The sequence below is a fragment of the Pagrus pagrus genome (genome assembly GCF_965226575.1).
Source record: "Pagrus pagrus genome assembly, chromosome: 6".
NCBI lineage: Eukaryota > Metazoa > Chordata > Actinopteri > Spariformes > Sparidae > Pagrus > Pagrus pagrus.
Window position 1 is genome coordinate 34,632,234 of NC_140190.1, and position 16,146 is coordinate 34,648,379.

The following is a 16,146-nucleotide window of genomic DNA, read 5'->3' on the forward strand; positions in this document are numbered from 1 at the left end:
ATCTAGTAAGACCAGGACAGAGACAAGTCCTTTGTCAGAAGCGATTAGGAGGTCATTTGTAACTTTCACCAGTGCCGTCTCTGTGCTATGATGTGCTCTAAAACCTGATTGAAAATCCTCATATAAACTATTTTTTTGAAGAAAGTCACATAGCTGGTTGGTGACTGCTTTCTCAAGGATCTTGGAGAGGAAAGGGAGGTTGGATATAGGTCTATAGTTGGCTAAAGCTTCTGGATCAAGATTAGGCTTTTTAAGAAGCGGTCTAATTACAGCTAGTTTAAAGGATTGTGGTACGTATCCTGTTAATAGAGACAGGTTGATAATTTCTAGTAGAGATGTGCTAATTAAAGGTAAAGTTTCTTTCAGCAACCTAGTTGGGATGGGGTCTAGGAGACAAGTTGTTGGTCTAGATGAAGAAACCATCGAAGTTAGTTGGTGGAGGTCGATGGGAGAGAAGCAGTCTAAATATAAGTCAGAATTTACAACTGTTTCTGAGGTTCCTGTGTTTAAAGATACAATAGTGCCAGTTGAGGGCAAGCGATGATGGATTTTGTCTCTAATAGTTAAAATTTTATCATTAAAGAAGCTCATGAAGTCATTACTACTGAGCGTTGTAGGAATACATGGTTCAGTAGAGCTGTGACTTTCTGTCAGCCTGGCTACAGTGCTGAAAAGAAACCTGGTGTTGTTTTTGTTTTCCTCTATTAATGACGAGTAATAGCTTGCTCTGGCATTGCGGAGGGCCTTCCTATATATTTTAAGGCTATCTTTCCAGGCTAAGCGGGATTCTTCCAAGTTGGTGGAACGCCATTTCCTTTCAAATTTCCGTGATGTTTGCTTCAATTTGCGGGTATCCGAGTTATACCAGGGTGCTAACCTCCTGTGTTTTATAGGTTTCCTTTTCAGGGGGGCAATAGAGTCCAGTGTTGTTCGCAATGAGCCTGCAGTGCTATCAACAAGATGATCGATTTGTGAGGAACTGAGGTTAGCGGAGGAGTCCTCTATTATATTAAGACATGGCATTGAATTTAGTGTCAGCGGTATAATTTCCTTAAATTTAGCTACAGCACTATCAGATAGACATCTAGTGAAGGAGTTTTTGCCTAATGGTGTGTAGTCCAGTAATAGAACTTCAAAAGTTATTAAGTGATGGTCTGATAAAAGAGGATTCTGTGGAGAAACTGTTAGATTTTCAATCTCGATACCATAAGCTAGAACAAGATCAAGGGTGTGGTCAAAACAGTGAGTTGGTTTATGTACACACTGAGAGAAGCCAATAGAGTCTAATAATGAGATAAATGCAGTACTAAGGCTATCATTAACGACATCCACATGAATATTAAAATCACCTACAATAATTACTTTATCTGATTTGAGGACTAGACTTGATAAAAACTCAGAGAATTCAGATAAAAATTCTGAGTAAGGACCAGGTGCTCGATACACTACAACAAATAGAACTGGCTGTAAAGTTTTCCACGTTGGATGTGAAAGACTCAGAACAAGGCTTTCAAATGAGTTATAATTTAATTTAGGTTTAGGAATGATTGACAGACTTAAGTCATAAATAGCTGCAACACCACCTCCTCGGCCGGAGCCTCGAGGAATGTGAGTATTAATGTGACTGGGTGGAGTGGATTCATTCAGGCTGACATATTCTTCAGGATGCAGCCAAGTTTCAGTAAGACAGAATAAATCAATATTACAGTCTGAAATTAAGTCATTTACTAGTACAGCTTTCGATGACAGGGATCTGATATTTAGGAGTCCGCATTTAATTCTCTTGTCTTGTTTTGAGATTGCAGAGTTGCTGTTAATTTTTATTAGATTTTCATGCACAACTCCTCTTCTGTGGACTTTTGATTTGATTAATTTAATTAATTTAGGTGGTCGGTGGGCAGACACAGTCTCAATGAAGTTTTGGGTGTGCAACTGATCTAATGGAAGCTCAGAGAAGCGTGTAAGACTGCAGCTCTGCCTCCTGGTCTCAACTCTGGGTTGTCAGGCTGGTTGTTGGCTAATGAAATGGGTTAAATTTCTAGAGATGAGAGCCGCTCCGTCCAAAGTGGGATGGATGCCGTCTCTCCTAATGAGACCAGGTTTTCCCCAGAAAGTCCGCCAATTATCAACAAAGCCCACATCGTTTGCTGGACACCACCTCGACAGCCAGCGGTTGAATGATGACATGCGGCTGAACATGTCATCACTGGTTAGGTTTAGGTAGTCGGACCACTCATTTTCTTGTGTCGGCTGGACACACGGTGGTCACCGTCATTCTGAATTGTTGTGAGTGGGAGGGGCCAGAAACATACATCAACCACATGCATTTGTTTCTCTGCTGTGCGATTGGCTGTTGATGTAGTATTTTCTAGGTAAAGGGAAACGGACGCAAAAATGACTATCGAAAATAAATGTCAGAAATTAATCATCGTTATTGTGGAAAATTTTATCATGAAAATGATCGAGATCGTTTTATTGCCCAGCCCTAATATGTGGCAATATATAAACTTTTTGTTTTTGATTATAATAGAAAAAATATGCTTTTATGATTATAAGTTTATTGTTTCAGTGCTCTGATGTCATTTGAGCCAACAAAGTTAATTGTTAAACTATAAAGTACGCAACCTCCATTACATTTTTTTTTCAAGTGTTGATTACCACATTTGCAGGATCATTGTAAAAACTGCTCCTATATTGGTCAATTTATTGATATTGGAGTTTTTTACTTTCTAATATCGGTCGGGCTGTTATATATAACATATAATTTTTTTGAGATATGACATGTTTTATATTTGATAAAGCTAACCTTACTGTTCACTCTGATCATTTTCATAAAGAACACCTTTATTGTTAAAATAATCCAGGTGCAATGCATGGTAGATTATACAACTGAAACCTTGAAAATGTGGTGTCTCCTGAGGAATGGCTGTTAAAGGGTTATCAAGCACAACTGAGTATTTGGAAACTATACAGCTAAACAAGCTATGCATCCTCAAGTGTTCATGGTGACAAGTGGGTAGGGGTTGGTTTGGGAAAGGGCCAGTCTTTCAACCACCACACTGGCCATTGATGGTTTCCCAGAACATCTTTCAATTCTCTAAAGAAAAAGAACAGCATTCCGCAATAATGTCTCATCTGGATGCAATCTGCTCTTAAACAAAGCAAGGTCACTGGTCTTTGCATATGGTTTCTATTTAGTTGTCAGTATCTAATGATGTATACAGTAGAGGATCCATTACAATCTACCCATCACAGCTCTCTCTATTTTTCCCCTTCATGTTCTTTAAACTGAGTGCGACATGGAAATGAGTGTAAAGATTAAGTGGAGCCCCTGGGCTAAAGTAAAGGTTCAATGCTGTTGCAGTGTATGAAAGGGCAGTGATATCTGAGCGATGTTGCATTGGACAGGTTTGGAACATGACCAGTACCACTCATATATTGACTAATGTATAGAATGTATGGTGCACTGTTCGGAGTTAAGGATGCTGACCAGAGGCTGTTTAGTGTTTAAGGACCAGTTGAACACTGGTTTTCTTTATCTGCTCATTGTTAAAACATGTTATAAAAAAGTTCAGAGGGGAAATGGAAATAAACAACATCTAAATGCACTGTGAGTTGCATGCAGGTTAATCAACTGTGTGTGAAAATGTCCTTGTCATACTCTATGTCAGAGTGGAGTTAAACATCAGCTACTTCTAGAAAAGTCTATAAATCAAAGTATCAAACCATCACTTGTAGCTCAAATCGATTACAGCAACTTTTTGTGCATGATTTGCATGATGCCTTTTGTAACAAATTAAACCTCATCAATGGATTTGTTCCTCATGCAAAGATGATCCATTGGCAGTCAATAAAAATCCTGAAGTTGAGCATCGTCCTTTTCAGACGATGATGTATTCTGTGCAGTTACAGAATACTTCAGTATGTTTTTTTTTGTTGCGCCTTGCATATTTCAAATATTCCATCACAGCATTTAAGTTTGACTAATTTTGTTGGTCTGTATAATTTGTTGCTGGATTTGAATAACTGATTGTAAAGGGTCACTTCACCAAGCTTGGTCCATGGAATTTACCACTAAGCCCTAATGCTGTACCAGCTATTATTAGGGCATCACATGCACTAATTGCCTAACCCGAGAGAGGTTGCAGGACTTACCTGAATCACTGTGAACTTGACTAACTTTACACTGTTGCGCCACATGTTTGCTGCAGTGACATTCACTCAATTGCTCGGTCAGGCCATCCCTGCTTAGGTTCTCTTCTTTTTTCAAAGGACCATGCACTGAGCTCTATTGGCTTCATTTCATGCAGGTCAACACAAAGTAAAAACAATACTTAAAATATGAGGATCATCGTCCATTGCCATTGTCTCAATGACAAGTTGCCCTGTGAGGTCATCTGCCCAATGCCACTCTCAGGCATCCATATCTCAATGACAACTACAGAATGCTTAAGGCATGGTTAGGGTTAGCTACGTCTTGGGTGTCTTAAAGATAAAGTCACTGATATTGTCAGTGTGAAAGCATTTCATTAAATGTCAACATACTTACTTTCCTTTTCTTTGTCTAGTGTATGACAAACAAGGATTCCTTCTGAAGCTGGATGGTAGTCTGTGAGTATACATATACTAATTTTACAAAATTAGCTACCTACACAAAGACTGGGAACTAATGTCTTTCAGGCATGGTATCAATGATGGCATAACATGCATGAGCGCTGTAGAGTGGTCCCTACCATTACTACCTCCTGCAAGGAGGTTATATTTTCAATTCGATTTTTCTGTTTATCAGCAAACAAGGAAACTACTTTCCTGGGTTTAATGAGACTTGATGGAAGGGTATAGCATGGGCCAAGGAAGAACCCATTCAGTTCTGGAGTGGATTTGAATCATGGAGTGAATACATTAATTATTTTTCACTTTTGTTCACATTGTATGAAAGGGCATCTGACCTTGGCGGAATAAAAGCCAGACATCTTAGATGGTCAAGTAGATGGTTAAAGCTGCAATAGTGTTTAAAAAAACATAGCCAATTTTTGAAATCCAATGACTCCATATCTCAGTCCACATTCCGCTACCATTGTCTTTCTACTTTGAGTTTGCCTTTGATTTTGGCCATCGATATAAGATGACGACTTTATCTTTCTTTACCCTCATTCAGAGAGAGACAGAGAGCTCACTGGAAAAAATACTGTCTTGATGTTTATATTTTTTCATCATAGAAGAGTTGACTATTGGCCTTGCAAAAGGTCTGCGCTCTACTAATGTCCTTCTAGTTTACACTATTTGTGTAATATGTACTTTTTATATTTTGTGTGTAAATATTTGATATTTACTTGATTTCATTCCTCAATGTCTACAGGCCTCTGGAACTAATGTATAAGTATGGCAATCTCAGTGAGGGAGCCTGTAAGCCTGGATTTGCAGCTGCCAAGATGACTGCTGTCTATCCAAAGTAAGAATACTTAAAATGTTTCTACACATTTGAATTAAGCTTGTAAATTGTAGACATTAAACATAATGTCAGATACATTTTATTCAGTGGGACGATGTAACCATATTAAAGTCATGATGCAATCAATGGCCTGTCCCATACCTGTTTGTCTGGCATCACGCAATGCCCAATATGCCCAAAGAGGAGTGATTAAAATTTCAGCCAGAGGACTAACAGAAGCTTGTGGATGGCTATCAAAAGCACCTAATTGAGGTGAAAATTGATTTGATCAGATTTTGTCACATTTTCAGAAGACCTATAATAAATTCATTATTGAACCAAACTTCATGAATGTTTTTTGTGACAAAGTAGTTTGTGTTCCACTCATTCCATCACAGAAAAATGAGAGCTGTATAAATCATTGGAACTCAAGACTGCCATGATATACATGTTCTTTACAAGTGGATGTAAACCTTTCACCATGACTGTGTTCTGGAAAACTTAGAGATGCCTGTCATTGTATGAGTGTTGCACAATCACTCAAGTGGACTACCACAACTGGGGATAAATGGGCTGTTGTGCAGTAGAATAGACAAATACATGTTTGTTTTTTAGCCAAATGCTGTCAGTACCAGTGTTTCCACTTGTAATTACCAATTGCGACAGTGGCACATATTGTTTCACCTTTTGAGTCACATGCGTCTCATCATGGCAAAATGTGGTCCTGGAGACACCTATTGTAACAGGAACTACTAGAGGCAGTTCTAAATACTTTACCAGGTTTTTATTTTTGTTTCTCTCTGTGGAATTTTTTTTGTTGGGGCAATAGTGTCACTACTGTGCAAAATGCAGTCATGAAATTTCACAGGTGTCTAGTTGAGATCAAAGTGAAGGCTGAATTTAGAAGATTGGTGTAGTTCAACTACTGAGTACTCGTATGATAATGTAGTAATCGCTGTTATGTGTGGGCCTATAGGGATACTTGTTGTGCCCGACTGGTTGTGTTTCTCTCTCTCAGTCTCTCTCTGTTGCTCTCTGGCGCTCTCTCTTCCTTTTTGTCTGTTTCTTTCAGGAAGACACACCTGTCCAGGTGTGTTGCAATTACCTGACAACATTTAAGGGGGATTGAATGGAAGCCTTGCTCTCTCTGAAGCCACTGCCCAGCTGACACTGAAAGGAGGAGATTTTTCACCTTGTGTCTCCTTTGTTCCCTTTTTCTCCCGCATGTTTTTAGTGCTGGGGCTTTTGTTTTGTTAATTTGTTTGTAGTTTAGTTTTGGAGATCACCAGCAATCTAGTTTTCTTTAGTTAGTCTAGGATTAGATTAATTTCTTTCTTTTATTAGGTTAGAGGGGATAGCTGGGTGCGACGGCCCACTGCGTGGCTGGCCCAGCAATTTCCCCCTTTTGTTTATTTCAGCTGGGTTCTCCAACCTTTTATTTTGGTATGTAGTTTTTTTTACTCTTTTTCTTGATTTATAAATAAAAGTTGGTCTATTCCTTAATTTGTTGCCTGAGCGTCCTTTTGAATATGTTACATCCTCTCTGTGAGCATTTTCTATTTGAGGGTCCGTAACATATTTGGGGGCTCGTCCAGAAACAGACACAGGCTTGTGTGTGTGGGTTATTTGCTGATGGTTTTCTGTTTTTGTTCTTTTTCGCCTCAGCTGTGTAGCTTGTTACAAATTGTGTCAGTGTGACTGTTTCTCTCCACGTGTTGTTTGGTGATTGGCGCCGCGGGGTTTGCAGTGATACCTGTGTAAATAGCTCTCGATTTGGGGAGTGGCTACACGTATTGTGTGTACCTGTTAAGGTTGGCATACAGGTGTGTTGGACGCTCGGATTGTTCGTGTCGTGGGACAGTGATTATTTGTATGCTCTTGTGCTTATTTTTTTTTTCTTTCTCTCTCTTCTCTTTTTTTTTTTTCGTGTGTGTCTCGTGATTGCTCCAGATGGAGTTCATCCTGGAGGAGTTTGTGGCGCGGCCCAGCCTTGATCAGTTCACTAAGGAACAACTGTGTGTGATTGCTAATCAATTTGATATAGCTGTGTCTAAACAATGGAGGAAGCAGGAGATCAAAAGTAGGGGTGGGCGATTACTTGGTATCGATCCGATTCCAAGTAATTACAGGGCCAGTATTGCCGATACCGATGCTTTTTACTTGAAAATTCCTGATCATTGAATGATTTTGTACTTTTGCCTTTAATTAGTTTATAATGATTATGATAATAATAAAACACAGGACAAAGATTTTAGCCAAATAAGAAAATAATATTTATTAACACAAGTTGCAAACATAAACACTGCAAAACTGGAGAACTGAGAAATGTAAATTGAAATATAAAATATTTGTTTGTGAACAACGTAACAATATGTTAATACAAAAACAATGTTATAATGTCAATATAATAATAAAGTAAATACTGCAAATAAAGTGCAAACTACTATTGAACCTGGCTCTTTGCTCACAAAGCCCTCAAAGGAATTATCCCTTGAGGTGCCCTTTTGGGCCCTGTTCCCATGTTCACAACTACATGTTTTGTTTAGAAACAATAATGTTCACATTTTTGCCTTTTATTGTGCCTTAGAGAAAATCCTTTCTGCAGGTACCGAGGTTGCAATTACTGCCAGGTATTTCTTTGCAACCTTGCTCAGAGAGGGGAATGTTGATTCATTCATTTTCCACCAAAGAAGTGGGTCTACATCCCGTGGTATTGGCTTCTCTTCTGAGTAACGCTGCATTTCAGTGACGGCATCAGTGCCACTTGTGCGATGCTGCTGGGATTCAAGGATTTGGGTGTCAAACTCTGCCCATATCCCACCTTTTGCTGCAGGTGGAAATGGAGACGCCCCTGCAGGGGAGCGTGAGGTAGTTGTAGGAGTCACTGCTGAGACAGAGCTAGTGGCAGAGCTTGTGCTTGGTTCAGGACCTGATACTGAATGGACTGAAGTCTGGCTCACTGATTGCATTTCAGTGATGAGTCGTTTTTTCAAAGCTTCAACATTTGCCATGTCCCGAAAGCCAAAGTTTTTGAATCTTGTGTCCAGGTAGGTGCTGATACTAAGGCCATAAAAGGTTTCAATACCTCTGAAACGGTGCTGGCAATGTGTTGACAACACAACAGCTAGCTTGCTTCCTTTGGCCTCAAAAGATGCAGTTGATCTCAGAAGTAGTGTAACCAGGGGGATCACTTTCGAAAAAGATACATGTTTTTCAGATGATACCTCCCTTGTTACGTCTTCAAATGGTCTCAAGGCATCAAGTGAGAGACCAACCATGGACCAATCTTCCTCACTCAAGCATTGTGAGCTCTGTCCAAAAGGCAAAGTGCAGTAGTCACAGCTTCCTTTTGCTCACGTAGTCTCTCGAACATGTAGAACACAGAGTTCCACCTAGTTTCAACTGACTGTATGAGCTTGTGCTCTGGGAACTTCAGTTGTTTCTGGATTTCTTTGAGCTTCTCTGTTGCATTTGTGCTTTTGTGGAAAAAAGTTACAATAGCACTGCATCTCTGCTGGATGTCAAGAAGCTCAGGGAGGGCCTTAATAGAGTCTTTCACAACTAAATTTATAGTGTGTGCAAAGCATGGATAATGTGCCCAACCTGCTTTGCGCACAGCAGCAATCATATAGGCACTATTATCTGTGATTACAGCCTGGATTTTGGCAGTTATACCCCATTGATCAGCTATTATTTTTAATTCTGCACAAATTCAGCAGTGCGCTGTATATGGAGTTAAAATCTTGCCAAAACCTCACAAACACACAAAACATGTTTTACTCACGCCCAATGATTCACAAACAAACTCAGTGCGGTTTGCAAATACAAAACATCCTTCACGATTTTCTTTCCCCCCATAATCTTTATTCAAGGCCGCCAACAGGAGCTACCATAGACATATATACATAGACGCCTCATTGAGCGGGTTGGCCTGCTGCTGTGATACGTTGACATCGCCGCCATATTGGAGGAGGCAGCTCACCCCCGTGAACTAACACAAGTCAATGGAGTGAACTTTATAAAGCTCCTTCTACAAAGTGCTATAAGTTAATGTCTCTCATTTACACAATCACACATGTACGAATATATTTGAGAAACAGATAGGAACCAAAAACAACGTCTGTAACGTTCTCTGATGATTATAAACGTCAACTACTGTATACATGTTTAGTATACAGGTAGGCACCAAACCATCAGATGTATTTTTATAATATTTTTATGAGTGTTTACAGCTGCCAATGTATGTAACTCTGTTACTGTGATGATACATGACAGTTAAATATTGAATCTGTGTCTGATCTGGTTATTATATACACAGACTTTACTCAAGTAAAAGTGTAAAAGTACTGGTTTCAAAACTACTTAAATAATAAAAGTAAAAGTAATGTGAGGAAAAAAAATGCCATTAAGGACAAAAGCTTAGGCTGCGCCACAGGGACCTATAGTGCACTACCCCACCTCCCCCCAAAAAAATGTTTTTAAAGGCCATAATGACTATAATGTTATATTAAAATGTTAAAGTTGGAAAATTTGGGTTGCACTAGGCTACCTGTTTCAGCCTCATGTATGCCCATTGAAAATGAACGCATTTTAGTACAATGCAAATACATTAAACAACATGTGTTTCATGGAGCGGAAGATATGATGACTAGTTGCCTATAAGTATTGTAATGGTGCAAAAAGTCAAACTTCAGAGGCATGTTATCAATAACCTTTATTGGAATGTAAATGTACATCCAAGCTTAGCTGCAGGAATCTGTGAGGGCAACGGATGTAAGATGACAAACTGGACAAGAAAATTGGTGTACCCAGGGCAGGCTTAGTAACAATTACCCTTGTATGGTTGTCTATATACAGTATACATTAGTGCTGTCAAAATGAATGATTAATCCAAGTGATTAATCAAAAAAAAACCCAAAAACTCAGATTAATCCTGATTGATACCTTCCTGGTATGTACTATGCTCAATTCTATAGCTAATGACAACAATGTCAACTTAAACTAGAAGATGTAACAAACACTTTGGACTCAATCCTGTATGTACAACAACAGGGTACTCTACATCCGGATCTACATCAGTTAAGCACAGAACATGCAACAAAGAGTTACCAATAGGCTTTGTTCAGCCGCAAAAGCAGCTGGTTCTCAAAGTTCTTTGAGCCAATGCATGTTCTTCTTGGCCTGAAGATCAGCCCTGCAACACTAAACAGTCTTTCACAGGCTGCTGAGGCAGGGAGTGCCGTATTAAGCGATAGCTGGCACACAGCTGGGAAGGACTTCAGTACCTCCACCGTGTCTCCTGGGCACCCCAGGTACGCATCCAACTGCTGGGTCGTTTCAAGAGGTTGCATGGTTGGGACATTTCGCTCGAGTTCTCTTGAGTCTCTGCTACGGACATCTTCGTACTATGCTACATACATAAAGTCTGCTATGTCCTTGCTGGAGTTTGACGTGAATTGTGTCATGTGCAGGGGCGATGGATCACGTACAAATCAATAGGGTGTCTGAATGGTATATGTTTATACTTCTCATCCAACCACAATCAATGTGTATGTATATGTCTATGGTAGCTCCTGTTGGCGGCCTTGAATAAAGATTTTGGGGGGGGGGGGGGGGGGAATCGTCCTGGCAGCCTTAAATTGATTCAACAGTGCCACCTGCTGTTGTTAAGTGTGAATTACAGGATATTTGTTAGAAGGTTTACTGGCATTTGTGTGTGAATCTGCAAGGCAGATATGCAGTTATGTGACAGTGGTAAGATTGTGCCACGTCACGTGACAGGTTTTCGTACTTGTAGAATTGTTTTTTGTACTTGAAGGTTGTTCTGTTTTTGTACTTGAAGGATTTTTTTTTGTACTTGAAGGATTTTAGTTTGTACTTGAGGGATATTTTTTTGTAATTGAAGAAATATGTTTCTTTGTATGTGTAAAACATGCTGTATTTGTTTCTGAAGCGTGATGAATTTGTTTGATAGGTACGTTTCTTACTTGCAAAACAAAATGCATTAGTTTGTGAATGATGTTTTGTATTTGCAAACCACACTGAGTTTTTTTGTGAATCGTTGGGCGTGAGTAAAACATGTTTTGTGTGTTTGTGAGGTTTTGGCATGATTTTAACTCCATAGGGCTTTCCTGAAAAACTACTGGTTTCTAGAGCACATGCCTGCATTTGCCTGTTCTCATCAATAACATGGCTTAAATAGGCCTCTGTGGCTCTTGGCTCTTGATGTCCACATATCAGTGGTCAGTACAACACTGTTAGCAGCATCTAGAGATTGTTTTACTTTTGAGCAACACTCTTCATACAGTGATGGTAATTTCTCTCCCATGAAGAATTTCCTACTTGGGATCCTGTAGCGATGATCAAGTGTCTTTACTACATTCTTAAAACCCTCCTGTTCAACCACAGAGAGAGGATGTAGGTCCTTTGCGATCATTTCGGCGATGCTCCTTGTGATATCCATGGCTCTTGGTGAATCATCCAGGTGAAATTTCGAAAAATAATTAACATAATTAAATCTATAACCTATCTGCATGTAGCCTAAATAGGAATACTAATGTTCCTTCAATAGATACACAAAAGGGTTATTATATTCTGCCATATTCATACTTCAGGTTTGAGGTAGGCTATATATCTTAATATAAGTATATACTTTTGAGTTCCAGTAAAACAATTAAGAATTATTTAAACTGTCTGAATATATGATAATAGTTTAATAGTTAATAATCAATCTGCTAAAATTACATCTCTGACCACCAATTACACTTTGAAAAACAACATTATTTAATGCTGGAAATAACTTTCACTTCTAGAAATTGCTACCTGGATATTGTTGAGGTCTTTGTTGAAAGGCCTCTGTCAGTGACATCTGTCTCTGTGCCAGGGGTCTGGTTCGGGTTTGGGGAGCTCCCTCCTCCTCCTCCCTCCGTTTGCTTTGCAGCTCAGCGTTAACTTTTGGGTGTTCTGCTTTTAAATGCTTATACAATTTAGTGGTGTTACCACAGAAACGTATTGCTTTCCTGCATACGTCACAGGTAGCAGTTTCTCTGTCTGAAACTGTGAAATAACTCCAAAAAGCACTCCTCTTCCTCTCCGCCATCATTAAGGGTCGCCAGTCCGTCTCTGCTCTGGCAGGCAGTGCAGGAGGGGAGGGGGAGGGGGAGGGGGAGGGGAGGGGCACAGTGCTTTGTGGTCCGCCTTGTTTAACAAGGGAGTTCTACCTTGTGACACTGGCTCACCGGTTGTACGCAGAACCCGGAAGAAATACTCCAACTTAGGGAGTTGGAAATTGAGATGCGCCACTTAGATTTAAAAGAGAAGGAACTCGATAATGAATTGGAGTTGAGGAAGATGGAAGAGGAAATTAAAAGGCATCTTCGTTTGAAGGAGTTTGACCTGAAACAGTCTTCCTCATTTGCTTTATCTGACTCTTCTGATTACTTTGATATAAACAAGTGTATTCGTCTTGTTCCTCCTTTTTGTGAGAGGGACATAGATAAATACTTTGTTTTGTTTTAACGTGTCGCAAATACATTAAAGTGTCCTAGAAATGTCTGGTCTTTGCTTCTTCAGTGTGTGTTCACAGGTAAGGCTCAAGATGCATATGCATCTTTATCATCTGATCTGAGTCAAGACTATGATGTGGTTAAAGCTATGGGCCTAGGGCCTATGAATTGGTGCCTGAGGCATATCGCCAAAAATTCTGCCGTTTTAAGAAGACTGATGGTTGGACTTGTGGGGAATTTGGCCGCGAGAAAGAGGCTCTCTTTGACCGCTGGTGTCGCTCTAAAGGGGTGGAGGACCTTGAGAAATTGCGTGACTTAATACTGTTGGAGGATTTCAAAAACTGTGTACCAGATCAAATTGCTACTTACATCAGTGAGCAGAAAGTATCCAAAGTGTCTGAAGCCGCTGTTCTTGCAGATGAATATGTTCTCACACATAAAGATGTCTTCGTACCATCCCAGTCATCCTCGTGGCAAAGTGTTTTTGTACCAAGCCGCCTGTCCTGCTGGCCAGGCCAAACTCCGATGTGGGGGGGAGGTAATGGAGTAAGGACAGTACAGGGGTTGGGGATAAGCCAGTTTGTTTCTATTGTAAAAAGAGTGGCCATACCATCAATAACTGTTTTGCGTTGAACAAAAAGAATGTGCCCTCTAAAGCAATTAATCTGATGAAAACTGAGATTTCTACCCACTCATCAGCTCGTCATCAGCTTTTGCCCAGTCAGTCTGATACGGGTAAGTCTGATCTTGGGACGTACAGTGGGTACTAGTTTCATTTGGATGATTTCACGCGAGATTCACGCATGAGTCACGGGAGAGTCACACAGATTTTTTGTGGAGGAGTAATTGTGTTTTCACCAGAAGCTGCAATGTGCCCAAACAACCGCCAGGTGGCATCTGTGAGCAGCAGGACGCCTCCATAAGACAGCAGCACGGAGCAGTGAACACAAATGGGGAATGCAATATAATAATAATACAGTAGCCCAGCAAACATTTTGACGTCTATCTGACGTCTAATCAACGTCGGTCAGGCAGGTTGATTCGACGTCTACCAGAGGTGCTGAAATGAAAGTTTTTCTGACGTCGTTCTCATGACCGACGTCATTTCGACGGCTCTTAGACGGCATCAATTCACGTTGTTTCAACGTCGTTTCGACGACATATCAACGGCTCACAGAGCAGGCTACTTCAATCTATGTCATTATTACGTCGTATGGACGACTTTCTAACGTCTCTACGTGACGTCCATTTGACGTCTAATCAACGTCGGTCAGGCAGGTCGATTCGACGTCTACCAGAGGTGCTGAAATGAAAGCTTTTCTGATGTCGTTCTCATGACCGACGTCATTTCGACGGCTCTTAGACGGCATCAATTCACGTCGTTTCGACGGCATATCAACCTTTGTCAAAATACACATGTAATGTATTGCATTTAAAAATATGTTTACCTAAATCGAGTTTCAACTAGTGCCTACATAACTGGCATTACCACATCCATACATTCTATGACAAGCACAGCTCTTGTGCTGTATACATGTGCAATTCTCAATGCTCTAATCTACAACTATTTAAATTAACTTATCAATTTCAGCAAAAAATTCCTTAAAATGCAAAGAGGTCAAAAAGTCCAATAGACAACACCAGCAAATTTCACATTTGCCAACTTAAAATATCACAGGAATGGTGAACCTGGTTAAAACTTTCATAGTAAATAAACTCACGTGTGATAAAGGTAAAAATACTCAAGTAATGTTCACCCATACTGTAAAATACAAGTAGTACATGGACTAATCTCAGGTAAAAAAAAAAAAAAAGGACAGCATTCAGGACCAGATATATGTAACGAGTTATCTATATATTGAATAATTGAATAAAAAACGAACATGTTTATTGGAACAAATGTTTTATTGACTTCCTTTTTATTGCAGTCCTGTGGGGGTCTGCCCCTTGCCCCCGCTCCTTGCTGGGGCATGTTTAAGATGGTTCTGAATCACACTCTCTATTTCTGCATCTGTGGCCTTTGGACTCCATCTCTTCACAGCAGCTGGAGAGAGGGCATAAGAAAAAAAACATTTTTACAGAGCGCCTCTTCAGATGTTAAATGCACTTTATAGATGGCAAGAACAAATTGTTTTGGGAGTTGAAAGAGTAATGAAAGAACCAGTTCTTAGAGCCACTCAGTAGCCTGAATCTGATGGTTCCTAATAAAGCCAGTAGGCATTAACAGTCTGTGCTGTGGTAGCCCAGCTGAGCCCAGGATAGCCACATGCACATAAAGTCCATTCAGTAATTTCAATTATATCAATCTTAGTTTCTTACACTTGATGACATGGAACATCTTTGTGGCTTTAAAAGGCAGTTTGTTTCTTTGCCCCCCTCCATGCATGTTGAACTTCGCCATGACTCCATTCGTCATGAGCCTGTAAGACAAAATTAATAAAATAAAAACGTTTTTGCCCGTCTGGACGGCCCCTTAAAGTGTTTTGGTACTGTAACGATGCTAAACCGAGAGTTGCACAGATGTTCGGCTTGGTTTAGCATCGAGCACCTCACGTAGCCTGTGAGCTAACTCAGGGCTAGTTTCACACGGCAGCTAACTCGGCTGCTAGCCGCCGCTCGGTTACGAATAAAAGCAAAAAAAAACAGCTATCTGTAACAATACACGATGCAGCAACAAAATCAAAACTCTAACATGCAACTGATAAACGTATAATGTCTTACCAAACACGGTTTCATTTTAAATTACAGTACTTTTAGTAACTCACCTTTCACAGGTGTCTGTGTCTCCTCCTCGTCAACTGACACTGCAAAGTTCTTCTTGCGCATGCGTAGGAAACCGCTAGGTGCGCTAACTACGCGAGGAAAAATAGTTCCTAGATGGATGCTAGAATCACAAACATTTCAGCCCACATTGCCAATATGATACTACATTATTTTCTTAAATTCACGAACATATTTCCATTATTTCGAATAGTTTTTATTTATTTTTTTTATTATTTTTTTTTATTACATTAAAACAGCACAAGGACACGCAAAAACTACCAAAACATCTTTCACAAATGACATACATAATAAAAAGCCACACAAACAAAAAAAAAAAGCACTATTTCCAAAAAAGAGAAAAAACAACGAAAAAAAACAAAAAACAGACACAATTCACCATCCTCAATCTTTTAAACAAGGCCTTAATGTATTCCATTTTCTTTCATA

At 39.8% G+C, this 16,146-nt stretch overlaps 1 protein-coding gene and 1 long non-coding RNA gene across 6 annotated transcripts in view; one reads left to right on the forward strand and one right to left on the reverse strand.

Moving 5' to 3' along the window:
- st3gal3a (ST3 beta-galactoside alpha-2,3-sialyltransferase 3a) overlaps positions 1-16,146 on the forward strand; it is a 219,199-nt gene that overhangs the window by 25,915 nt on the left and 177,138 nt on the right. For 2 of the 5 annotated variants that reach the window (XM_084355918.1, XM_084355921.1), the window contains exons 3-4: positions 4,569-4,611; positions 5,360-5,452. The exons of 1 other annotated variant lie outside the window; for it this stretch is intronic. In XM_084355918.1, the coding sequence (XP_084212044.1) occupies positions 4,569-4,611; positions 5,360-5,452 (136 nt within the window). The remainder of the gene's footprint in view (positions 1-4,568; positions 4,612-5,359; positions 5,453-16,146) is intronic. 2 more of the 5 variants (XM_084355917.1, XM_084355920.1) reach the window with 1 other exon arrangement.
- LOC311259071 lies at positions 14,889-15,878 on the reverse strand. The gene is made up of 3 exons (XR_014622818.1): positions 15,702-15,878; positions 15,256-15,356; positions 14,889-14,980 (listed from the first exon to the last, which is right to left on the reverse strand). It is a non-coding gene; the product is annotated as an uncharacterized lncRNA (long non-coding RNA).